Source organism: Natator depressus, chromosome 24 (genome assembly GCF_965152275.1).
Source record: "Natator depressus isolate rNatDep1 chromosome 24, rNatDep2.hap1, whole genome shotgun sequence".
NCBI classification, from domain to species: domain Eukaryota; kingdom Metazoa; phylum Chordata; order Testudines; family Cheloniidae; genus Natator; species Natator depressus.
Window position 1 is genome coordinate 15,679,177 of NC_134257.1, and position 26,266 is coordinate 15,705,442.

Sequence of the window (26,266 nt, forward strand, 5' to 3'; positions counted from 1 at the left end):
ATCTCAAGGGACTGTTCTGCACGGCCAGTTTGCCCTTGTGCCTAGCTCGGGCCTGAGAACCTCCCCAAGGGGTCCCTGCACCCAGCCCAGATCTGGTCTAGATCTGGGTCACGCTAGAGCGCCCTTAACTCTGCCCCCTTTGCAGTTTTCAAGCCCAGATCTGGGGGCTGAGGTAGAGTGCGGCTAAGTGAGACACCCGATCGCCATGGAAGGACTCAAAGGTTTGGAGAACCTGCCCCCTCCCTGGGGTAGTTGTTGCGAGGGTCAAGTCCTCTCCTTGGGAAGAACCTGCCCCTTATGTCGAGTCTGGATTTGTCTGGCTTCATCCCCCAGCCATCGGAGCTCGCTTTGCCTTTGTGGGGTGGGTTAAACAGCCTCTGCTCCCCAAAATCCCCTCCCCAGAGAGGTGCTGCTAGACCTGGACCAAGGCACCCCCCTCCCTGGTGCTGTGGGAGACCCAGATTCAAGCCCTTGCTTGGTTTGATTCACACTGGGGCATCGGGGCCAGCCCTTACTGCCATGGGAGAGCCCCCACCCTGCCCCTCTGCAGCACAGCGCCCCCTATTGCTGCCCTGAGGCATCGGGGCCAGCCTTGTCAGGGGAGAGCACCTCCACCCCGCTCCCTGCAGCACAGCGCCCCCTAGTGCTACGCTGGGGCATCAGGGCCAGCTCTGACTGCCAGGGGACAGCGCCCTCACCCTGCCCCCGGCAGCACAGCGCCCCCTAGCGCCATGCTGTGGCATTGGGAAGACCCCCCGAAAGGGAACACAACGCTAGACACCATGTGGATTTGTAAAATACATTTTATTTCCTTCGGAATACAAAGTCTGCTGGGTTAAAGTCATTAAACAGTTGGCACCTCACGGAACGACGATACACAACGAAACCGACATAGTCGTGGAATTAATCCAGCTCTCCTGATATGTTCGCTAGCCTAATTCTACCTGGGAGCAGGGCTGCCTAAGCCCGTGGCACAATTGTGTCCTGTAACACACGTACACACGCGCACACACGATACTACAAAGTTACTGCGCTAATCCTGGCTTCAATTATTTTTTATAGTCTTCCCTATTTACATAGAAGCCAAGAACGGGAATTGTCCACACGACTTAGTGTAAATCGACGGAGGCGGTGTTCTGGGTTAGGCCGCGGCTCTTTTCCCAGCGCTGGGAGCAGAAAGCCAAGCGAGAGGGGAGGAAATGAAAGCCGATTGGAATTTACATTTTGGCTTTGGTGGCGGGGGAGGGATTCTGTGTTTTCAAACAAAAGAAGGGCTCTGAATCCGAAGAAAACGGCAAAATTTCCTGCAAAGTGAAAATTGCGGGGGTGGGGAGGGGATTTCTTTTTGGGGTCAATGGAAACTTTTTGTTTCCATTTCAGCTTTTTTATTTCCAAATTGACGTCGTTCTGAGCGGTAGAAACAGGAGTGTCGGACGTACAACACGGGCGGGAATTGGCCTGCTCTGGGGAGGCCGAAGCTGGAGAACCATGTTTGGTTTGGGGCGCTGTCCGTTCAGAAAGGGGTGGCCTGAATGGAGAGTCCGGGGGAGAGCCAGGAGTTACAGAACGGGGGCGGGGTCCATGGGGCCATGGACCCATCACTTTCTACAGGCCGTAAGGGTCAGCGATGAGTGGGGGGAGGGAAGCGAGGGGAGAGGTCTTGAGGGGAACAGGGGCGGTGGGAGCAGGGCCTCAGGGGAAGGGGCAGGGTGGGGGCAGGGAGAAGGAGAGAAGGGGCAGGGCCTCAGGGGGATGGGGCAGGCCCATGGTTCAGGCACTGGTGGCCCCCCCACTTTTAGACAGCTTCCGCTGCTCCTGGGGAGAGCAGCAGAAAGGATCAGAGGTTTAGAAAACTTGACCGTTGAGGAAAGAGTAAAATAACTAGGCCTGTTTAGAGAAGAGGAGGCTGAGGGCAGACCTGAGAACAGTCTTCAGACCATGTTCTGGGCAGGGGAGATTGAGGTCAGGTATTAGGAAAAAACTTCCTAACTCTCTGGGGGTGTTCAGCTCTGGACTCTGCTTCCAAGGGAGGTTGTAGGATCCCCGTCAGTGGAGGGTTTTAAGACCAGGTTCAAGAAAAGCCTGACAGGGATGGTCTGGGGCTACTTGGTTCTGCGTCAGTATGGGCAGCTGGCTGCCTCGCGAGGTCCCTGGATCCTTTCCACCCTGCCCTCATGTCAACGCCATTTGCATGGTTCCTCTACCTGCCAGAGCTCTGTGAAGTGGCCTTGCTATTACTATACCAGTGCCTCAAGTGCTGTGTTTGATTTGACATCTAATCACGTCACATCCAGCTAATCAATAAATAGAGCCTCGATCCGGGTGCCTGGAAGGGTTAACAAGGTTAGGGGGAGGTTTCTGGGCAGAATTAAGCGCTGGTTAGAGAGTTTCGACGTTGTTAGTCTGGGCTTTTTATTTATTTCGTTGTCTATCATCAGGCAAATATCGGTTAAAAAAATGACACCAAAAATAAATGACGATTTGTTTTAAATTTCCCCCCAGGATGGCTGGTGCCGATGGATCATAGAATTCCAGGGGATCGGACCCAGAACATGAGCACCTGTTTATCCCAGTGGGAAACAAAGATTACAGCTGCGAGATTTTTTTGGACTCCTGATTTACATCTGAGCCACCCAGAGATTTCCCCCCGGAATAACTATGTCAATTAGACGTGTGATTTTCTACTGATCTAGGTAGACCACCAGCACAATCCCTGTCTATACCAGTACAGCTGTGGAGGCAGTTAGCCCTGTAGGACAGGGCTTTATCCCAGTATAGTGTCTTCCCCTTCCTGGCTGGGGATGGGTGTGCTGGTCTCAGCAGATTTATACCACAGACAAGTCTTTACGCAGAAGAAAAACCATGTTGTTCCTTCCGCACGTGGAAAGACAGATTGGGGGAATTAGAACAAGGACTGGATGGGTTTAGGCAGGAGCCGGGCCCGTTTCGTACAGGGTCCACCTGGGCTATCTAGGCAGGTACTTGCATGGCTCCTAGAGAGATAGCTCAACGGGGTAGTTAATGATTCAACAGGGCTTTGGTTGAGCCTCCCAAACGGTTCCAAATTTAGCCTCACAAAAGCCCCGGACTGGGAGGGAATTATGAGCCACATTGTGCACAGGGGAAATTAAGAGATTGTGGGGAAACTGAGGCACGCAGAGAGGTTAGGACATACCTCAAGGTAGCACAAAGTCTGTAGCACAGATGGGATTTAAACCCCAGGTCTCCTGGGTCCCAGTGCAGGGCCAGACCCACATAACCAGCCATAAGGCTATCAAAGAAAGGGCCCCCATCAGGGTATGAGGCGCTGCCCAGACACACAACAAGAGATAGTCCCTGCCCCAGCTGAGATCGGAGCCACATTGTGCCAGGCGCTGCGCAGACACACAGCGAGAGACAGTCCCAGTCCCACCTGCGTTCAGTCCGAGGTCCTGATTGCAGTGGGTTGGGTTTCCATGGCAGGGGGCGTGTCCTGCCCTTAGTGGGCGTGGCAGGACCTGCACTCTGCAGGGGGTTGATCCCGGTAGGCGGGGTTTCCGGGAGGGCGGCATGCCTGGTGATTTGGGGGCACAGACAGGTCCTGTTTCCGGCGGGCGAGATTTCCATGGCAGAAGGTGTGTCACTGGGGGGAGGCGGGGGGCGCTCACTTGACGCGGATCTCCGCATACTCCGCCAGCTCCTCCGTCAGGGTGTAGCTGTCCTTGGTGGCCAGTTTGGTGAAGTCGATGTTGGCATAGTCCACGTTCAGGTCCTGGGAGCCCTCGGGCTTGTTCAGGAGGTGTTTGTCGGAGGCCAGGCGCCGCTCATACTGCGGGGGAAGCAGAGCAGCGTCAGCCTGGGTACGATTGGCGTGTTCACCTGTGGGACTCCCTGACACTGGAGAGTACAGTGTTAGCCTGCAGGACTCCCTGCCACTGGATATTACAGGGTTAACCTGTGGGATTCCTTGCCAATGTATATTATAGGATAAACCTGTGGGACACCCTGCTGGTGAAAATTATAGGCTTATCTGTGAGACTCCCAGAGCCTGGATATGATAGGATTAGCTGTGTATCCCTGACACTGGATATTAACCCACAGGAGTCCCACCTACTGGGTATTATGGAATTAACAATTGGGGCTCCCTGCCACTGGATATTATAGGATTAACTCACAGGACACCCTGCCACTGGGTTTTAGTGGGGTTAACCATTGAGACTCCCTGCCACTGGATACTAGGGGCTCAACATGTTAGATTTGCTTCAGGAGGATACCATTGGGGTTAGCTGGTCCAATAATACCGTAGTTTACCTAGAAAACTCACTGCCACTTGATCTTACTGGGATTAGCCCGTGGGACTTTATTGGCATTAACCTGGGGAACTAATAGCTGCAGGATCCTTTCCAAAGGATGCATTCCTAACCAGGGCTCTCCTGGGCAAGGGGTGCCGGGGTGCAAGGACTGTCCCATGTGGGGGTGGGGGGCTGTCTGTTAAGATTTTACGCCACAAAGAGACGAGACCACGAAACAAGCAGAGAGGGAAAGGAAAACACCACAACGTTGCAAGGGACCTTGCTGCCAGGACAAGGGGCTGCCAGTATTCCAGGAAGACCCCCATGCCCTGCCCCACAGCTGACCTGTGAGAGCTACCCAAGCAACAGGATAGAAACCAGAACCAGTGACCCCTAGAGGGAAAAGGCCCCGTGCCCTATTCCCCACCACCATGAGCCCAACAGTCCCCGGCTCTCGGGCCACATCGGAGCCAGCGCCCCCTAGGGGAAAGGCCCTGTGTCCCATTCCCTGCCCAGCCACTCCGCTGCATGACTGTGGGGTGCAGAGGGGGTCCCCGTGTCCGAGCCGAGGTGTGACGCACACTGGTGGGGGGTGACACAGACTGGGGAATCCAGACTTACCCGGGGGTCAGTGGCTCTCCAGGGAGCAGATCTCCTTAGACTAGCGGAGAAGGAAGAGCAGTCACTGTGTACCTGGGGGGACGACCCCTTGCTGCTGCCCCATATGGAGGATGCCTCTGGGGAGCACCTCCGAAGCTGCAGCTTTACGGACTGGGTCTGGGATGCAAAGGGATGGAAGAATCCCTTCCCCCACCCCCATGCTCCAGCCTGGGGCTGGATCATAGGAACATAAGAACGGCCAGGCTGGGTCAGACCAAAGGTCCATCTAGCCCTGTGTCCGGTCGTCCGGCCGTGGCCAGTGCCAGGCGCCCCAGAGGGAGTGAACAGAACAGGTCACCATCCAGTGATCCAGCCCATCGCCCATTCCCAGCTTCTGGCAAACAGAGGCCAGGGACACCATCCCTGCCCATCCTGGCTAATAGCCCATTGATGGACCCGTCCTCCAGGAACTGATCTAGTTCCCTGAGAGGGGAAAGGCCCCCGTGTCCCATTCCCCACCCCCCTGAGCCAGCCAGTCTGGGCTAGGTTTCCTCTCCGGTTATGGACACTAAATAGTGACTGACAACATAGAGGGATCAACTTTATCTAAACTATACATCCCCATCCACCCCACTCCACTTATCCACCCCTATATACACCCCTTCCTCCATCCATCCACCCCATACACACCCCTCCATCCATCCCTCCACCCCTATATACATCCCTTCATCCATCCATCCACCCACCCCCATACACACACACCCTGCATCCACTCCTATATACACCCCCCCTCCCTCCCTCCATCCCCATCCACACCTCTTCCTTTATCCACATTCCCGCCATCCATCCATCCACCCCCATACACACCCCTCCCTCCATCCATCCACCCCTATACACAACCCTCCCTCCCTCCCTCCATCCCCATCCACACCTCTCCACTTATCCACCCTTATACACACTCTCTCCCTCCCTCCCTCCATCCACCCCTATACACACCCCTCCATCCATCCATCCCTCCATCCACCCATTCATCCGCGTACACACCCCTCCACTTATCCACCCCATATACACCCCTCCCTCCCTCCCTCTCTCCACCCCCATACACACCCCTCCACCTATCCACCCCTATAGATACCCCTCCATCCATCCATTAATGCCCCCCCAGGCACCCCTCCCTACCCACACACACAGCACTCTGTCCACCTCCATGTTCTCCCTGCCATGCCAATCCCATCGTCCCACCTCAGATTTGTCCAGGGCCCCCGGGGGCCGGTACTCGCCGCTGTACGCCATGGGCGGGTGCTCCAGCTGCACGAAGCTGGAGTTTTCGTTCACGTTTTTCCTGGGGAGAGAGAGAAGACACAGACACCTCTGTCGCTGGGCGACCCCCAGAGTGGGGCGTGGGGGAGATTCTCTGTCACTGGGTGACTCCCACAGTGTGTGTGTGGGGGGGAGATTCTGTCGCTGGGTGACCCCCACAGTGGGGCGGGGGGGAGATTCTCTGTCACTGGGTGACCCCCACAGTGTGTGTGTGTGGGGGGGAGATTTTCTGTCAATGGGCGACCCCCACAGTGGGAGGGGGGATTCTCTGTTACTGGGCGACCAACACAGTGAGGGGCAATGCCCTGTCGCTGGGCGACCCCTCAGAGCTCCCCCGTATCTCATTACTCAATTAACAATCTGCATGGCGTAACTGCATCTGCATTAACGACATAATTTAATAATGATCTTAATAATCCAAAGGTAGCAGTTTGCTCCTGAGGTATCAGTGACTGATAGTTGCTAATGAATTATCAATCATTAATTACCCACCAACCATCTTTGATTAGGATCAATTCATGGCTAATGCCCCAGACTGGTCAATAGGTGACTGCTAATTACCGAACACGGATTAACATTGGTGCTTCGTGAATTATGCCGTTCGTGAGTCATTAAAAATGCCATTTAACCAGTGATTGTCTGTTACTGATCTGGGTACAAATGTGTATCCTTCTCCTACAAAAATGCTCCTTAGTTTTAAGCGAAGAGCCATCGTGTGTGTTAATTGTTATTCTGCCTTTATTTGGAGAGACAAAAAATGGTGGCCTTCCCCTGCCAAAATCGCCCTTTCCGTCGAAAATCAACGACGGAGACGCGTTTACAACGATTGCGGGGAACGACACTTATTTTGGTGCGAGGCCGTTCGCCGCCCGCCCCAGTCAGAGCGCCCCTCATTTGAAAACCCAACTGGATCGGAAGATCCGCCTGGTGATGGCAGTTAGGCCCAGGGTTGGTCCAGGAAGGATTTCAATCGACTGACGCTCAGAACAGCTGCTCTCCCTTTAAGGGCAGTTCTGCCTCGTACTGGCAAGAGGACGGTCTGCGATCCCGTCTGGCTCCGGCCTGGATTCAGGCCCCGGCGTCCCCCTGCTCCCGGGACGCCCCGTTTGTTAGTGCAGCTGAGCCCTGGGGGGCTCCGGACTTACTTTTTCCGCGTCTGACTCACGTAACACACGGCGGCGATGAGAATCGCAAAGGCCACCACGGCGCCCACCGGCCCCACCTTCGCCCACATCAGATTGTCTGAAAGCAGCATGCGGGCTGGGGGTTAGTCCTGGCCTTGCCCAGCGGGGGGCGCTGTGGGGAGCGGGGGGCAGGGGAGTGCTGGCCATGGAGGGAGCTCGCAGCTACCCCAGCCCTGGCCACTCCCAGCAGAGGGCACTGTGGGGAGTGGGGCAGGAGCACTGGCTGTGGGGGGAGTTCCTGGCTACCCTAGACCCGGCCTCTCCCAGCAGGGGGCGCTGTGGGGAGTGGGGCAGGAGCACTGGCCATGGGGGGAGTTCCTGGCTACCCTAGCCCCGGCCTCTCCCAGCAGGGGGCGCTGTACGGGTGGACACTCACTGGAGTGGTGGAACTGGAGCTGCTGGTTCTTGGTGCCGTACAGGTTGCGGGCGGAGCAGACAATGAAGAGCTGCGAGTCCGGCTCCCCGCGCAGCGTCAGGATGCTGGTGACCGTGTAGCCCATCTTCTGGGAATAGACGAACTCCTGGTCAGTCTCGTTGACCGTCACGTTCCGGGTGGGCAGCTCGAAGGAGATCACGGGCTCCGGATTGGCCAGCACGGCGCAGACACACTGCACCGTGTCCCGGGCCGCCGTGCACTTCGACTCCACGAGGATTATGGGAGCGACTGCGGAGGAGAGACACAGCATCAGCATCGACGAGATGCAGCCAGCTCTGGGGTGGGGCGCCTGGGGAACAGCCACACATAACGCTGCACAAGGATGGCCTGCCCCAGAGCTGCCTGAGATGCAGCCTCATCTGGGCTGGGGCAACTGGGGAACAGCCGCACAGCGACGCTACATGGGGACAGCTCGCCTGGCACTGAGATGCAGCCAGCTATGGGGAGGGGCACTTTGGGAACGGCCACACAACACTGCATGGGGATGGCCTGCACCAGAGCTACCTGAGATGCAGCCTCGTCTGGGGCGGGATATCTGGGGAACAGCAGCACATAACATTGCACGGAAACAGCTAGGCTGGCGCTGAAATGCAGCCAGCTCTGGGGCAGGGCAGCTGGGGAACAGCCACACATAACACTGCGCAAGGATGGCCTGCGCCAGAGCTGGCTGAGATGCAGCCTCATCTGGGGTGGGGCAGCTGGGGAACAGTCACACATAACGCTGCCCAGGGGCAGCTCGTCTGGTGCTCAGGGGCAGCCACCTCTGGGTGGGGGGGGAGGATAGAGGGGGGAAAGCCCTGACACCCTCTGCCACCGGGCATGGGTGACTCACACTCCACGGTGAGGTTGAAGGCAGAGCCGCGCTGGCCGTACTGATTCTCCGCCACACACCAGTACTCCCCGTCGTCCTCGTGGGTCACGGCGGGGATCTCCAGCAGCAGCTCGCTCTCGTAGACCACCGTGGCCACGATCTGCTTCTCCTTGAAGATAGTGATGATGGGCTCCGGGTTGCTCTCGGTGGTGCACAGGATAGTCACCGGCTCCCCTTCCACTGCCACCACCGAGGAGTTCACCGACGGCTTCCGCGGGGCGTCTGCGAGGGAAGGGCACGCGTTCACTGACCCACAGAGCCAGAACTATAAGCAAAGTGCCCCACTCCCCTCTCAGAGCCAGGACAGAACCCAGGAGTCCTGGCTTCTAGCCCCCCCCCACCCTGCACTCTAACCACTAGGCCCACTCCCCTCTCAGAGCCAGGACAGAACCCAGGAGTCCTGGCTCCTAGCCCCCCCTCCCCCCCGCACTCTAACCACTAGGCCCACTCCCCTCCCAGAGCTAGGAGTCCTGGCTCCCACCCCCCACCCCCGCTCTAGCCACTAGGACCCACTTCTCCCACCGCTGGGGAATAGAACCCAGGAGCAGCCCCCGCACCATCCCCGCTCTAACCACTAGATCTCAATCCCCATTCCCCTCCCAGAGCCAGGATAGAACCCAGGAGTCCAGGCTCCCAGCCCTTCCCCCGCTCCGCTCTGACCACTAGACCCCACTCCCCTCCCCTCCAGGCACTCACACATGATGGTGAGGGCCAGGGAGCGGTTCACCCGCCCATACACGTTCTCGGCCACACAGGTGTAGATCCCGTCGTGCGCGTGAGTGACGTTGTCCAGCTCCAGCGTCAGGTTGGTGGATGGCTCCTCCCGCAGCACGGCCTCCTCCTTGAACCACGCCAGCAAGGCCAGGGGGTTGCTGTCCACCACGCACGCCAGCACCACGTGCGAGCCCTCTGTGATCTCCAGGGACGAGTTCACCTGCAGGATCCGGGGCACGTCTGCGGTGGGAGAGGCAGAGTGTCCTTAGCCTGTGGGACTCCCTGCCACTGGAAGTCAGCGGGGATAACTTGCGGGACTCCCTGCCACTGGGTGTTAAGGCCATGCTACCAAGTATTAGTGGGGTTAACCCATGGGACTCCCTGCCACTGGAGGTCAGCGGGGATAACTTGCGGGACTCCCTGCCACTGGGTGTTAAGGCCACGCTACCAGGTATTAGTGGGGTTAACCAATGGGACTCCCTGTCACTGGGCGCCAGCAGGGTTAACCCGCAGATTAACTCCTCCTGCTCTAAGCACTAGCCCCCACTCCCCTCCCGGCACCAGGGCCAGAACCCAGCAGGCTGGCCGGGGGGCAGTTCTGGGGACTCACACTTGACGTCCAGGGTGGCAAAGGCCTCGAAGAGGAAGGTGGTGTTGGGGTAGGTGACCTGGCAGCCCAGCTCGTGCCCGTCGTTCTCCCGCGAGGGCCGGAACTTGAGCAGGGACACCTGGCTCCAGGTGCCGCTCTCCTCCTCCAGCTGGCCGAAGACAGCCTGCTCCTCCAGCACCTCGTGGTGCAGCCAGCTCACCACGGGCTTCATGGTGGGGCAGTTATCCGGCACCACGCACCGCAGCTCCGCCTCCGTCCCCACCACCACCGCAGCCGGGGGCACAATGGTGGGTTTGTCTGGCGAGGGAAGAGGCTGGGTAAAGCCAAAGACTCGGGCTCCAACCCACTGGACCCCACTCCCCTCCCAGAGCCATAGAGAGAACCCAGGAGTCCTGCTCCCAGTCCCCACCTCCCCGGCTCTAACCAAGAGACCCCACTCCCCTTCCAGAGGCAAGAAGAGACCCAAATGCGCCCTGATGCAACAGTAGGGGGGTGCTGAGCTCCATGGCACAGGGTGCAGGATTCACTGGGGGGGGCTCTCTCATCACTATTAATTGAGCCCCTAGAGGGTCAAGGGCCCCGTGCCCCATTTCCACCCCCCACCCCCCCCGAGCCAGCCAGTCCCGTGCCCTGAAGCTGGATGGCAGCCGGCGCCCCCTAGAGGGGAAAGGCCCCGTGTCTCATTCCCCGATTCAGCCGTCCAAGGGGCCTGGCCCAGCGCCCCCCACTCACTGATGATCTCCAGGGTGCTGTGCTCCGAGTAGGTGTACTGGTTGTAGCCGCCCAGGTCCCCGCGGAAGAAGTACTTCCCCGCCAGCTCGGGGCTGAGGCGGCCGAGCTGCAGGGTGCAGTTGCGGGCCTGGAGGTCGCCCAGCAGGCGGGTGCGGCCCTGGAAGCTCTCGTGAACGATGCTGGTGCGCGACTTGTACACCACGGGCGGGTAGTTGCGGGGGTAGGGGCTGTTGAAGTACCAGATGCCGTGCACGGCCGAGGGGCGCAGCTCGTCCGGGTAGTCGAAGCGGCACGGGATGGCCACACATGTGCCCTCGAAGGCCACAATGGTCTGGGGCATCCACGCGCTCCACGGCCCACCCAGGGTGCCTGGCGGGCAGATGGGAGCAACAGGAGCTGGGCAGTGGGGCCAGGAACCCACACGCCCGTCCTCTTTGCCCCCAACCTCTCCTGCCATGGTCCGGTCTCCTTCCCGTCGATTTCCCCACTGCCCTCTTCTCTGCCCAGCTGCCAAACCCCGCTGGGCCCTGGTTTGTTACGCGTCTGTCCATCCCTCTCTATCCATCCATCCCTCTCTATCCATCCATCCCTCCATCCGTTTCCATCCATCCCTCTCTCCACCTATGCATCCATCCATTCCTCCCTCCCTCCACCTATCCATCCATCCCTCTCTCCACCTATCCATCCATCCATCCATCTCTCCATCCCTCTCTATCCATCCATCCATCTCTCCATCCCTCTCTATCCATCCATCCCTCCATCCGTTTCCATCCATCCCTCTCTCCACCTATCCATCCATCCATCCATCTCTCCATCCCTCTCTATCCATCCATCCATCTCTCCATCCCTCTCTATCCATCCATCCCTCCATCCGTTTCCATCCATCCCTCTCTCCACCTATCCATCCATCCATCCACCTCTCCATCCCTCTCTATCCATCCATCCATCTCTCCACCTATCCATCCATCCCTCTCTATCCATCCATCCATCCATCTCTCCACCTATCCATCCATCCATTCATCCCACTCTATCTATCCATCCCTCTCTATTCATCCATTTATATCCATCCATCGCTCCCTCCCTCTACCTATCTATCCATCCCTCCCTCCCTCCCACAAAACATTTATCCACACATCCATCCAATGAACCATTTATCCATCTACCCACCCAGCCAGCCAACGGTCCATCCACCCAATCATTTAACCATCCATTCATCCATCCTTCTGTCCATCTATCCATCCAAACAATCCACCATTTATCCATCCACCTACCCACTCAACCATCTGAACCAACCATTTGTTCATTTAATCATCCACTCAACCAACCTACCTTCTAACCATCCATCCCCCTACCCACCCATCCAATCATCCATTCATCCAACCCACCATCCAGCCATCCCTGCTTTCATCTCTCTCTAGTTATTTCTCAGACACCTGGTGGCACCGTATCTAAACGCCACCCCAGCAACAAGTACAATTCAACTGACATAAAATTATAGTTCTGACCCTCACGGCCTCCTCTTTGAGTCGCCCCAACAGATCCTGTTCCAGCGAGGACACCAAGCAGGGCTGCCTGTATGTTCCCCCCAGCAGGGTCCCCAATCATAGAATCATAGAATAGCAGGGTTGGAAGGGACCTCAGGAGGTCATCTAGTCCAACCCCCTGCTCAAAGCAGGACCAATCCCCAATTTTTGCCCCAGATCCCTAAATGGCCCCCTCAAGGATTGAGCTCACAACCCTGAGTTTAGCAGGCCAATGCTCAAACCACTGAGCTATCCCCCCCGAGCTATCCTGTGAGCACAGCCCAAACCCGAGGCCTTTGGGAACCCTCTTCCGTCAGAGCTAGTTCCGGTGGAGCTAGTTCAGGGCTTTTCCCATGCTGGGAATGTTAGACCTGAATGAATACACACCTGACCTTGGAACTCTTCCCATGCCTCAGTTTCCCTGCTGACCCAACCACCCGCTTTCAGTGCCCAGTTCGAACCCGGATCCTACTGCCCAAGCTCTCATTGTGGGAGCCTGGCTGCTGGGGTAGGGGAGGGAATATCTCATGGAGAGCATCCCTCTTTTCCCCCACAATGTGGAGAGCTCCCCAAAACACACACCCGCAGCCCCCCGCCTTGGAGGACACCCCCCCCCAGCAGGGACTGGGTAGCTTGTTCTCCTGGGACCACCCAGCCCTCAGTCCAGGGGTACAAAAGAGCTAGACCAAGGTCCAACAAACTCAGTTCACGCGCCAGGAAAATTTGAACCGCCGACGGTGAGCTGATTGGCGGGGCTGGAAAACCAATCAGATGCACCATCCCGCCGCTTGGCTAAGTCTGTGTGATGACACAGGGCGAGTGGACAGTTCATGCACTGAGGTGTACACGCCACCTACTCCCCTTTGGCTCAGTGAGCAACAGCTCTGGCTGCTCGCTCCCGAGAGCCCCAGGTTCAAACCCACTCTCTGGAGACAGGGCTGTAAAAGACAGGAAATGGGGCTATGGATTGCTCCCTTGGGGTCTCCTCGGTACCTCCAAATAGGATCCCGAAGGTGAGCAGAGTGCCAGCAGCCTTCATCTTCTCAGGGGGCAGCGACGTTGTGTCAACTGGGGAGAGAGAAGAGGGGCTTAGATGAAGTGTGGTTGGTGTTTCCCCATCTCACCCCCAGGGCAAATGTGACCCGACCCAGGACAGCCCACTATGTGCACACGGTGGGTCTGATCCCATCCAGCAGGGGGCAGCATGCACCCCAACAGAGCAGATTCATCCCTCCCAACAGGAGGCGCTGGGGCCTTCGAACAAACAGCCGGCGAGTTTCTTGGGGAGAGACCAGGGCACACGGGCACCAAAACTAGAGGTCATTCATTGCAAGCAGCAACTGCTGTGATGCCCCCTAAGGGCCATGCTGGGGATAGAACCCAGGAGTCCTGGCTTCCACTCCCATGCCCCACCCTCTGCAATCAGACCCTTCCCCTACAGAAGTAAGGATGAAATTAACTGGAGAGAAACTTTCAGGGTGGATCTCAGGGGACAGTTCCCCCAGTGCAGGAGTGGGGGAGGGAGTCTCTGAGGTTGGGAAATCACTTCCCAACAAGGGGAAGGAAGTGGGGTCTAGTGGTTAGAGTGGGGGGGGTGTTGGGAACCAGGACTCCTGGGATCATTCCCGGACACTCAGGAGATTTAACACCAGGCCCAGGGAGATGTTGCCCCACAGGCTCTCAGCTGTGAGTCCAGCAGGGCAGGGAGATCCCTGGCCCAGGGCGTGGAGGGGGTGGAGGGGGAGTGGGGGGGGAGAGAAACGCAACCTCAACCCCACCCAAGGAAACATGGGAACCGAGCAGTCGCTGCTGTTCTCACAGTGGCCACAAGATGGCAGTGGGGCCTCGCCACATTCACACACAGCACACTAGTAGCAGAGCCAGGGAGAGAACCCAGGAGTCCTGGCTCCCAGCCCCTCCCACCTTGGCCCCCACTCCCCTCTCAGAGCTGGGGGGAGAACCCAGGAGTCCTGGTTCCCAGCCCCTCCCCCCTTAGCCCCCACTCCCCTCTCAGAGCTGGGGGGAGAGCCCAGGAGTCCTGGTTCCCAGCCCCTCCCGCCTTAGCCCCCACTCCCCTCTCAGAGCTGGGGGGAGAACCCAGGAGTCCTGGTTCCCAGCCCCTCCCGCCTTAGCCCCCACTCCCCTCTCAGAGCTGGGGGGAGAACCCAGGAGTCCTGGCTCCCAGCCCCTCCCACCTTAGCCCCCACTCCCCTCTCAGAGCTGGGGGGAGAACCCAGGAGTCCTGGCTCCCAGCCCCTCCCGCCTTAGCCCCCACTCCCCTCTCAGAGCTGGGGGGAGAACCCAGGAGTCCTGGCTCCCAGCCCCTCCCGTCTTAGCCCCCACTCCCCTCTCAGAGCTGGAGGGAGAACCCAGGAGTCCTGGTTCCCAGCCCCTCCCGCCTTAGCCCCCACTCCCCTCTCAGACCTGGAGGGAGAACCCAGGAGTCCTGGCTCCCAGCCATCCCGCCTTAACCTCAAAGACAGTCCCCCCGAGGACACAGACACTCCCTTATGAGACAGCACAACTCCCGGGCTGGCCGGTTCCAAGGAGGTGACTCCGATGGGCCAGCAGAGCTGCGGGGGGGGGGCACCGTGGGGAGCTAGCGATGGAGCAGCCCTGATAGACACAACGGCCATGGGTTGGGCCCCCCGACCCTGGTGGGCCTTGAGGGCCCAGGCCTTGAGTGGTCACCATGACACGGGGCCTGGAAGGGGTGGCTAGGGCCAACTCTACCCAGGGCTCCCTAGGCCTAGACCTTGAGTAGCCCCATGGCATGGGGGGGAAGGAGGAAAGGGGTCTATGGAGCCAACCCTAGACTCTGAGTAGCAACCAGGTCCTAGGGGAGGGGGTAGAGAGGTCTGTGGGGCCAACCCAACTCAGGCCTAGGCCTTGAGTAGCACCACGACATGGGGAGAAGGGGATGAGAGACCTGTGCGGAGAGGCCAACCCCACTCAGGCCTGGAGCCTGCCTTAGCCCCGCACCCCTGCCCCAGCCCTGAGCTCCCGGAGCCTGCACTCCGCACCCCCCTCCACACCCCACCCCCTGCCCCAGCCCGGAGCCCCCTCCTGCACCCAACTCCCTGCCCCAGCCTGGAGCCCCCTCCTGTACCCTGAACCCCTCATTTCTGGCCCCACCCCGGAGCCTGCATCCCAAGCCGGAGCCCTCACCCCCTCCTGCATCCCAACCCCCTGCCCCAGCCCAAAGAGGGTGGGGGAGAGCGAGCGACAGCGGGAGGGGGGATGGAGTGGGGGGGTGAGGCCTCTTAGAAGGGGCGGAGCAGGGGCGGGGCCTCAGAGAAGGGGCGGGGCAGGGGTGTTTGGTTTTAGGTGATTAGAAAGTTGGCAACCTTAATGAGAGGCTTATGGGGCAAAGTCTACCCAGGCCTTTGCAGGTCAGAGGCAAGATGGCTGCCGGGCAAGATGGCTCCAGCCCCTTGCCCGCATCAGGCCCCATTTCCGTGCTTCTGCTGCTCCCCAACCCCCAGCTCCCTGGCACAGGCTGGTTGCCATGGCCCAGCCCTGGCGTGAGCCCCACGGGCCGTGGAGCCAGCCCCGTCCTGCTGTAGGGCGGCCCCGTAACCCTTCGGGGGAGGCCTCCACCCTCCTGATCCTTCCCCCACAGCTCCGCCCCACCCCACTCATTCCTGATCCTCCCCAGAACAGCTCTCCTGATCTGGCCCCCAACACCTCTAGCTGCTCACCCCCCAAAAAATCCTGACCCTCATTTCCCCTGAAGCCATGAGCAATCCCCCTTTTTCCCCCCGAATCACTTCAACCCCTCATGCCCCCTGTGGCCCCATTTCCAAATCCTGCCCTCTGCCCCCCCAAATCCACTGGCCCTCCATCTGCCCCCCTAAATTCCCTGAACCCCTCTGGTCCTCAACCTCGGACCCCTCCCAAGCCCCAGACCAGCCCCAGCTCTAGCTCCCCACAAGCCCTCGCCTGGCTCTGTGCCCATCCAACACTCCTCCCACCAGTCCCGTCCCCTGGGGGGCGAGGGTCTCCCATCCAAGCTGTGACACACACACCCCTGCTGCTCACACTTAGCTGGGGAGAAAAGCCAGGGGCAGCAGGCCTAGGCGAGGGGGTAGCCAGGCAACGCAGGGCTCGGCCTCCCGGTCGTGGGCACGGCTGCCATCCATGGCTGGTGATTGGCACCAGCTTGGGTTACACACACTAAGAGAGCTTATCAGGAGACCGTGGGGGGGGGGGGGAGGGCAGGACACCTGGGTTCCGGCTCCGGGAGGGGAGCGGGGTCTCGTGGTTAGAGCAGGGGTGGGGGTAGGCACCAGGACTCCTGGTTCTTTTGATCAGTAGTGACTAGCACAACCCCACCCCGCTTGCCCACATGGGTCCCAGGGAGATAAACAGGCGACTTCTCCCCATATGAGAGACAAAGGCCTTTGTACCTCCCGAGGGAAAATGTCACCAGAGCTACGAGGCTCATTAATCACCCAGAGTCTGGACTCCCAGCCCCCCTGCTCTAACCACTAGACCCCACTCCCCTCTCAAAGCCAGGGACAGAACCCAGGAGTCCTGGTTCCCAGCCCCCCTGCTCTAACCACTAGACCCCACTCCCTTGCCAAAGCCGGGGATAGAACCCAGGCATCCTGGCTCCCAGCCCTGCCTGCTCTAAGCCACCTGAGCCCACTCTGGCACACGGCGACGCTCCGCATTCTCATACCTTTCAGTGTCCTCCGGGCTGTCTAACCCCTCGGCGACTCCGACATGAAGTTGGCAAAATCCCGGCACCTGTAACCGAAGGGACTGGTGGGGTCAGAGCCACAGATGGACCCCAGAGTGATCAGAGAGTCCCAGGTCCGAGGCAGTGGCTGGAACAACGCCCCCCTCTGCACTGCTGGGACTGGCCCTTCCAGAGAGACGCTCTAATCTGGGTCAGCAGGAAGTGGGGGATACCAGATTAGGGGGACCTCAGATCTGATTCCTGGCAGTGGGGAAGGGGGACACTGGGCTACCAGGCCCAGGGCGGGATACCAAGTTAGGGAGGCTCCAGATCTGATTCCTGGCAGTGGGGAAGGGGGACACTGGGCTACCAGGCCCAGGGCGGGATACCAAGTTAGGGAGGCTCCAGATCTGATCCCTGGCAATGGGGAAGGAGGACACTGGGCTAGCAGGCCCACGGATTGATCCGGGGTGGCAGGGAAAAGGGGAACCCCAGGCTAGCTGGTGACTGAGCTGGGGCAGCAGGGGATACCAGTGCAGAGAGCTCCCACGATGTGGCGCCAGCCTCCCCCTCACGGATCCCACCGCTGGCTCTCAGCGGGGAAGTGTCCCATCCTGGGCCAGCCGCTGGCCTGGCATCCCCTCCTGCAGCCGGCGAGCCAGGGTGCCGGTCGCTCTGCGTTTCTGCGAGTGAGCGGAGCCCACACACAAATTCCTCCGGCTCAGCGTGTGCGTGGGGGGGACCTGCCACCGGGAGCGGGGGGAGGGGGAGCTGGCTTCACGTGCTGGCTGCTACTCCCGGCACAGCTCTCTGCCTCCCGGGGCTGTGGGGAGGTGGCCCCACAGGGCCCAAGCGGGTCTGGCCCTCGGGTCACACTGGGCCGGAGGAAGGATAGTTCGGCTCTGAGTTTATTCATGCATCTTCCCCTGAGAGGAGATCAGAGTCCTCAGGACTCCTGGGTTCTCTCCCAGCTCTGGGAGAAGAGGAGTCTCATGCGTGAATGGAGGGTGGCGCTGGGAGCCAGGACTTCTGGGTTCTATCCCTGCCCCTGGGAGGGGAGTGGGGTCTAGTGGTTAGAGCAGGGTAGGGTGACCAGACATCCCGATAAAATCGGGACTGTCCCGATTTTTAGTTCTTTGTCCCACATCCCGACCGATGCACGGTTGGGACGCCATTTGTCCCGATAGTGCTGCTTTGGCCGCTCCGGTGGTTTTTTTGTTTGTTTTTTGTTTTTGCTTCCCCCATGTGTCCTGACATTTTGTCCGTTTCATCTGGTCACCCTAGAGCAGGGGGGCTGGGAGCCAGGACTCCTGGGTTCGATCCCTGGCAGATACAAGCCCATGGCAGTTTGTACTGAGGACCCGAATTTCCCTGGCCAGGGTCACGTGACACCCTCACCCCGTGGATTCATTCCAGGGGCAGGAATTCCTGGCATGCCCGCCGTGTGCTGCCAATACATTTCCCCCCCTACGCTTCCCCAGCTCCCTCCCTCCCCGCGCAGGGGAGACACAGCTGGGCACAAAGGAGCCCTGTGTAATGCCCCCACACTGGGCACACGCTGGGCACACCCAGAATCGCTCCAGCTGATGGGACCCGTGCCAGTCCTGGGCTCTAATTCACAGCATTTCTCTTCACAAAAAGCACAAACACTTGGAAATGTAAGGACAGGGAGGGTTTGCCTGGTGCTGAGATGCAGCCACTTCTGGGGAGGGGTAAATCTGGGAAACAGCCGCACAGCAATGCCTCACGGGTTCAGCTTGCCTGGCAGTGAGAACCCCATGTGGCGTCACTGTGAGGCTGTTCCCCAGCTGCCCCAGCCCAGAGGTGGCTGCATCCCAGCTGTGGGGGAGGCCTGCCCCATGCAGTATTATGTGTGGCTGTTCCCCAGCTGTCCTGCATCTCAGCGCCGGGCAAGCCATCCCCGCACCGTGTTGCTGTGCAGATGTTCCCCTGCTGCCCCAGCTCCACCCCAGAAATGGCTGCAGCTCAGCACTGGGCGAGCCATCCCCCTGCCTATGCGGCTGTTCCCCAGCTGCCCAGCCCCAGAGGCTGCTGCATCTCCCACGTGGGTGGATTGAATTTTCAAGGCTCTTTGCAAAAATCGCTCCTGATCTCTGAGTCATCGAGGCTGATTCTGCTCCCAGTTACACCCCCCGGGCTCTGCCTGACTGAACTGGTGCCACGGGGAGCCAGGGCCCGCAGGATACAGCCCCTAATAATTATAAGGATGATGACGCTTCGCTCCACAGAGCAGATGGCAGCCAGCGCAGCTGACTTCAGCTAAGGAACAAATTCTGTCTGCCTGTACCCATGTGACGGGCATTGCCAGGGCCAGTTCCCAGCTCCGGCTCAGAGCCAGCCTGATGGACCCAGCCCTGGGCCAGCTTCCACAGGAAACCTGACAGCCCCTAGGGCCAGGGGAATAGCCTGGGGGAAGGGGGGGGAGTAATCCCACTCCAGGCCCAAGTGGGAGGAGATTAGACAGATAGAGAGATAGGATGGATGGATGGGAAAATAAAAGGAGGTAGGGAGGGATGGGGAAGCAAAGGAGGGGATGGAGGGAGGGCGTGTATATGGATGGATGGGGAAGCAAAGGAGGGGATGGAGGGAGGGATGGATGGAGGGAGGGCATGGATGGATGGATGGATGGATGGATGGGGAAGCAAAGGAGGGGATGGAGGGAGGGAGGGCATGTAGCTGGATGGATAGAGGGATGGATGGATGGATAGGGAAGCAAAGGAGGGGATGGATGGATGGATGGAGGGAGGGAGGGATGAATGGAGGGTGTGTATGTGTATATGGGTGGAGGGAGGGAGGGAGGGTATGTATGTGCATATGGAGGGAGGGAGGGCATGTATATGGAGGGATGGAGGGATGACCCTGGTATCCGTGGCAGCTGGGCTATGACCCCGGATGGTGACACCGACAGGCATCGGCTGATCCGTCAAACTGCCGACCTCCCCCAGGCCGAGGGAGCTGCTGATGGACTGAGTGCCTGGGTCCCCCTCGGGGTGGGGGTTGTACTGACACGAGACAGGGCAGGGCCGTTAAAATGCAACACATCAGCTAAGTGCAAGTCCAAGCCCCCTCTGGTGACCTGGCCCACACTGAGGATAAAAGCCTACTGCTGCTGCCAGCTAATGGAGCGACTCCTTTATGCCACCTAGAGGATAACAACCCTGCTACTGCTGCCGGCTAATGGAGCACGTCCCTTTAGCACCATCTCTAGTGCATCACAGCCTGGCTGCTGCTTCGTTAGTCGGTGTTCGTGCGTTCCACAGGCAGGTTCCTGGTTCAAAGCCAGCTCGGCCTCACAAGCGCACGGGGCAACTTCACCCCCAGCCCGGGGTGCTGCATCGAGGCCAGGGGTGAATCTGGGGGAGCCGTTGTGGGCACTCGCCCTGGGATGCTGCTTTCAATCAACAGCCTGTCTGCGCAGTGTGCGCACGTGTGGACCTGCCTCCAGCGTGTGTCTGTCTCCGGGGTTCCCCAGCCCCTCACGTGGTCTCCCAGCTGCTCTGCACCGGGGTGTGTGTGTGTGTGTGTGAACGATTCCCCCTCCCAGCAGCAGCTGTGCTCCTGCCCCACAGCTTCGGGGCTGCTCGCTCATGGGTGGGGGAAAGGATTCGGGGGCCTGGCTCTCAAGGCCTTGGCAGTGCCCCCTGCTGCCAGGGGCCGATACAGCCAGGACAGTGAGTGTGAGGAGACCGCCCTACTCAGGGGATACAATGATACATGTGAATCATTCCTCTGTCTACCCCTCCACTGCGGCATCTGTCTCTCTAGCCCTCCACTCCCCTCCTGGAGCCTGGGACTGGACCCAGGAGTCCTGGCTCCCACTGGTAGGTAAAGGCCCAGACTGCATGGCAGGTAACTTTGGAAAAATCACAGCCGTAGCACTGGGACTGAGAGCACTAGGAGGGGAGCGGGGTCTAGTGGTTAGAGCAGGGGGGGCTCGGAACCAGGACTCCTGGGTTCCATCCCCGGCTCTGGGAGAGGAGCCGGGTCTCGTGGTTAGAGCAGGGAGGGTTGGGCGCCAGGACTCCTGGGTTCTATCCCCAGCTCTGGGAGAGGAGCGGGGTCTAGTGGTTACAGCAGGGGGGGGGGGCTCAGAACCAGGACTCCTGGGTTCTGTCCCCGGCTCTGGGAGAGGAGTGGGGTCTCATGGTTAGAGCAGGAGGGCCTGGGCGCCAGGACTCCTGGGTTCTGTCCCTGGCTCTGGAAGGCAAGTGGGGTCTAGTGGTTAGAGTGGGGGGGACAGGGACTGGGCGCCAGGACTCCTGGGTTCTGTCCCCGGCTCGGGGAGGGGAGCGGGGTCTCGTGTTGGGAGCAGCGGGCAGAACACATTTCTCTCTGGGGCCCCACTCCCTTTGCCCCTCGAGGGCTGGTTCTCGAGCACCCGGCTCCATGCGGCTCGTCACAGCAGGTGGTGGCAGCCCCCGAATGGCACAGCCTGACAGCGCCACGCAGCGCCCCTCCAATAACAAAGCTGTTTGTCTGGGGCTGGGCTGTGCAATCTGCTGGTGTCACATGGCCGGGGCAAGGGGGCTGCGGGTCGGGAGCGAGGGGCACCAGCAGAGCTGGGGGGCAAGGTGGAGCCCAGGGTTGGGCTAGCAGGGGCTGCGGGTCAGGAGTGAGGGGCACCAGCAGAGCTGGGTGTGTCTGAGCACTGCCCCCTGCTGGATGAGATCTGTCCCCTGCCAGGTGAGGCAGGTACCCAGCCTGGTGTCGTGTTGTGATTCTCTGTGATGTGTGAAGGGGACTCGCTCTCACGCGTCCCGTTGTCCCGTCCACACAGGGGTCTCAGACATACCTGTGCCAGGAGCCCTGGCTCTCCCTGTTACTAAAGCACCAGGGAACCATTCGACAATAACTAACCAGGTTCTGCTCTCAGGAGAGACCCTACAATAACAAACCAAACTGCACCAACGCCGTGCATGGAGACCCTACAATAACAAACCGGATTGCACAGCCCCAGTGCGCAGGAGAGACCCTACAATAACAAACCAACCACACAGCCCTCAAACTCACAAGTCTTTGCAGCCCCAGAGCTAATGCACAGCCCACACCGTTTAAAATGCAGATTCTGGTGCAACCTTAACTAAGGCAGAGTCAGCACCCAATGGAGTTGTTAGAATCAAAGTGACCCCTTGCCTGGCTCTGAGATACAGCCACCTCTGGGTTGGGACAGCTGGGGAACAGCCACACATAACACTGCAAAGGGATGGCTCACCCAGCACTAAGATGCAGTCACCTTTGGGCCACGGCACCTGGGGAATTGAGGCACAGAGCAACCAGGTACCTAACTTCCAGTGGGGAGTCTGGGGGCAGCACTAGGAACTGAACAGGGGGTCACCGAAGTACTAGGCTGGAGCCCTGACCACTGGCCCATCCTTCCTCCCTGCTCCTGAGTCTGTCGCCTAAGATCCGCGAGTCTGATTTGCTCGGGAGAGAAGCCAGGGCTTTGGGGTAACATGGGGCCAGAACTTGGCATCTCTTGGTTAAAGGCAGCTGGGCTGAAACTCCAGAGTTCCTGGCTGGGAAGTCACTGCTGTTACACTGAAAGGGAAACTGAGGCTAACAGAACCCAGGACTCCTGGCTCCCAGCCCTCCCCCAGCTCTAACCACTAGACCCAACTCCCCTCCCAGAGCAGGGGATAGAACCCAGTGCAGCAACTATCCATCAGCCTCATAAAAGAGAAGCATTAGCCCCTCCCTTTAAGATCCTTAATTGTGCTACATTGGTTCCTGACCCTGCCAGCCGGGCTCCCACCCATGCCCAGAAGCATAAGCGTGGCCACCCCCCGGTTCTCCTGTCACCAGCCTCTAATGCTGCCCTGAAGCCCCCTTGTCTCTTGGAGACACCTACCCGGAATCCACAGGGTGTCTCCAAGCGTCCGATCTCCGGGGTCCAGCCGAGACCTGGGAAGGGTTTATGTCCCTGGGATGGGTACCAGCGTCTGCCAGCCTCAATGGCCGGCTCCCCAGAGCCAGATGGGCACGATGAGGAAGTGACAGAGCAGGCACCCAGCACAATGGCTCCCTTTGTAGGGGAGTTCGGGGCCAGATGTGGGGCAGGGCTTCTGTACTGATGGGAGGAGCGGCGGGGACGGGGGGAGGAAGGAAAAGGGAGTTGGGGTGGGATCTGGGAGTCAAGGGGGCTGGGGCCAGAATCTGGGGTGGGGGGAGGAAGATAGGCAGGAGGAGCTCCCCCCTCCACACACATAGAGCCCCCCCACGCCCTCCAGAGCCCCAATAGACACACACACACTAAAATACAGCCCCCAGCCCCCCCCCAAAACAGCCCCCAAGCAAATGTTCCTCAGCTCCCATCCAGTTCCAGGGCATGGCTTGGGGGGAATGGGGCACAGGGGCTTTTCCCTCTAGGGGGCACCAGCTCCAATTTGGCCCCAGGGCGGGGACTGGCTGGCTCAGGGGGGCAGGAAATGGGGCAGGGGGCCTTTCCTGTCTGGGATGGGGCTGGGAATGGGGAGCTCTGCATCCACAACCATCAGCCCTTTCCCCGGGGCAGATGTGTCTGGCTGGGATCTGGGGCTGAGGCCTCGGCCAGCGAGTTACGGGGGGGGGGGGCTCTCAGCAGAGGCTGGATTCGCCCCAGGGATCGGCGGCGAAAGGCCAGCGAGCAATCCGCGCCCAGCCAGCCCCCTGCACGGCTCATCGATGCTCAAAGGCCAACCCTGCCACGCTGCCGGGGGGACTCGGACGCTGCAGGCGCAGCTGGGCCCACGACGCCACTGGTGGGCTCCATAAAGATGGGCAAAACTTCACAAAACGTGGGCCCGGTGTAGAGGCTGATCCTTTAGGAGCCACAGGTCCCGGGGCCAGCCAGCGCCGCGTGCAATTGATTAGACCCAGCTGAGATGTATCAGGTGTTTTCTAGGAAGGACTGAGCCAGGGGTGGGGGGGGGATGCAGGAAGGTGGGTAGGTGACTGATTGATTGATTGATTGATTGATTGATTGATTGATTGATTGGGCTAGCTGCGCAGCTGAGTGAAGAGCCCCCATAGCCTGCGTGTTATGTGCTACTATGCCAGTGTTGTTTGAGTGAACAAAGCAACGCCCTGGAAAAGGGACCTGAAAGAATCAGACAGACCTGCCGTGGCATAAGAAGCGTTCGAGGAATCGTTGTGTTAGATTATACCCAATGGGGCAGCATAGCCGGATCTAAAACCGAGATCTCCCATGCAGGGTGTTTGAACCAGGTGTCCTGCTGACCAAGGACAAGCATCCTTTGGAAGGAAGATTTCCATGAAGGAACAGTGTCCTTGGCAATTTTACTCACCACTGTTGCTACACTATGTATATATATAGGCTTGGGAGGATTAGCTTTTTACCGGTAGATGTCGATTTCACCATACACACGCAATGGGGTTGCCAGTTTTGGTTGGACGTATTCCTGGAGTTTCATCATGCGACATACTCTTTCATTAAAGGTTACTCTTTCATTCCTGGAGGCTCCAGGGCAACCCAGGAGGGTTCGTGACGCTACACACACACTGACGAAAAATGATTCCCACCGACAAAAGTCCAAACTTACCGACAGGCAAAGTAAGAAAACGGCAGCTTGCGAGATTATCACCGTTTGATTTCGGGGGGTTTACTTTGTATATCTGGAGCTGTGATGTTGACAACTTGTGTTCAACGGCTCGAGAGCTTTGTTGTTTTGAATCTCCGTGTCCAGAAGGGGCCGTCAGTGGCAGAAGACACTCATGGAAGGACGAGGAAGGACGCTCGTGGAAGGACTATTCCTTTCGATCCTGGATGGATCGAAAGGAATAGTCATCACTGAAGAGGTTCACTGAGGATCATACAGAGATCTCCAGAGATGGAGCTGCCCCATCAGAAGGAGATCACTGAAGGACCATTATGTCACTGTTGTTGTGATTATTTGTACTGTCGTCATGCCTGAGAGCACCAGTCCTGGACCACAACCCCACTGTGCTAGGAGCTGTACGTTATCATTTATTAGGTGCATTACAGGAGCAGTAAGCAGCCTTAGGCATGGCCCACAGCTCCATTGTGCTAGGTGGTGTACATTATTAGTGCATTACAGTAGCATGTAGGCGCCCCAGTTAGGGACCAAAACCCCATGGAGCTCAGCATCGTATATTACTGGTGCTATTCATTAGGTGTATTATGGTAGCATGTAGGCACCCCAGTCAGGGACCAAAACTCCCTGCTGTACATTAATAGTGCAATTTATTAGGTATATTATGGTAGTGCCTAGGCCCTCCATTCATGGCCCAGGGGCCAGTTGCGCTAGGCGCTGTACAAACACAGAACAAAAAAAAGACAGTCAGGGAGGGGGCCAGTCTCATCACATTGCAGCTTGCTGACACACATCTGCGGCTGGCCCCGGAGCTGAAGTGGAAACTGAGGCACGAATCACCTGCTGCCAGATTGGGCAGGCAGCAAGCTGAACCCAGCCTGCCCGCACCGATGCAACACGTGCCTGACCCAGCGTGCCCTAGTGCAGCATATACCAGCTGCTAACCCTCTGCTTGCCTGCGTTTTAAATCCGCCTGCGTGCGCCAGAGACCAGGGCAAGTGCTATGTGGCAGCCAGCAGGATAGTGTGCGTGCTAGTCCCTGTCATTAACCCCCCTTTCGGAGAGGTGGTAGCTAGATGGACGGAAGAATTTCACCACTGACCTAGCTGCGTCCACATTTCAGAGTAATAGCCCTGTTAGTCTGTATTTGCAAAAAGAAAAGGGCTTGACCTCACTAACTCACACCGGGTCAATCTGATTTCTAGATGTCAATTCAATAGCTCTTCCCCCTTTCTGCTGTTTACCCTCGAAACATTTGGTGGGCTAAGCCAGCCAACCTCTTTCAGTCAGTCCCCTCTCCTAAGATCTGCTCTGCATTCCCCTGAGCCTCGGAGCCACCCACCTCCACGCCTGGTCCAGCGTGAAGCCAAGGATTTCGAGATGAACTTCATCCATTTCTTGTGTGGCAGCCACCAGGCCAGAGGCCCAGAAACCTTCCTTCGTGGTTTGTTTGACCTCTAGCGTGGTTAAGCCAGCTGCGGCCCCGGAGAGCCCATCCCCGCTGCGTCCTGGCACACGTCTCCCAAACGTTTGAGGTGCCACGCCCTGCAGGTGCCCAGTGCAAAGCTCCGCTCTTGATTCACGCACGCACGTTCCCGGGGCCCGCCCAGGGCTGGATTCAGGCAGTCAGAGAAGTGGCCGTATCTGAAGACCCCCTCGGTTGGCTGGCCCCTGGCGCGGGGTGAGGAAGCTGGTGGCAGTCACGGAGCGTCCCATCCCGCTGGACGGGCGCACAAAGGCCGTGCTTGTG

At 58.9% G+C, this 26,266-nt stretch overlaps 1 protein-coding gene across 3 annotated transcripts; it reads right to left on the reverse strand.

Annotated features, from left to right (window-relative positions):
* Positions 1-1,062: 1,062 nt before the first annotated feature.
* LOC141977050 (myelin-associated glycoprotein-like) lies at positions 1,063-22,971 on the reverse strand. Of its 3 annotated transcripts, XM_074938277.1 has the most exons (12): positions 22,815-22,971; positions 16,946-17,013; positions 13,255-13,329; positions 10,739-11,107; positions 10,007-10,303; positions 9,379-9,636; positions 8,644-8,904; positions 7,752-8,039; positions 7,337-7,433; positions 6,114-6,213; positions 4,893-4,932; positions 3,668-3,808 (listed from the first exon to the last, which is right to left on the reverse strand). In XM_074938277.1, the coding sequence occupies exons 3-11, from the start codon at positions 13,298-13,300 to the stop codon at positions 4,900-4,902; spliced, it is 1,749 nt and encodes a 582-aa protein (XP_074794378.1). In that variant the 5' UTR covers positions 13,301-13,329; positions 16,946-17,013; positions 22,815-22,971; the 3' UTR covers positions 3,668-3,808; positions 4,893-4,899. The 3 variants fall into 3 exon arrangements, with proteins under 3 accessions (XP_074794375.1, XP_074794376.1, XP_074794378.1); XM_074938274.1 differs by lacking the exon at positions 4,893-4,932 and having other exon boundaries at positions 1,063-3,808; XM_074938275.1 differs by lacking the exons at positions 4,893-4,932; positions 22,815-22,971 and adding an exon at positions 17,477-17,634 and having other exon boundaries at positions 1,063-3,808.
* Between the last annotated feature and the right edge of the window lie 3,295 nt (positions 22,972-26,266).

Bases quoted from the DNA above. Each gene is read 5' to 3' on its own strand.
- LOC141977050 (XM_074938274.1), bottom strand. From the start codon at position 13,300: ATGAAGGCTGCTGGCACTCTGCTCACCTTCGGGATCCTATTTGGAG. The intron at 10,304-10,738 runs GTGAGTGGGGGG...TTCCCTCGCCAG, and splicing joins CAGCACCCTGGAGATCATCA to ACAAACCCACCATTGTGCCC. The intron at 9,637-10,006 runs GTGAGTCCCCAG...CTCCCACCGCAG, and splicing joins TGCCACCCTGGACGTCAAGT to ACGTGCCCCGGATCCTGCAG.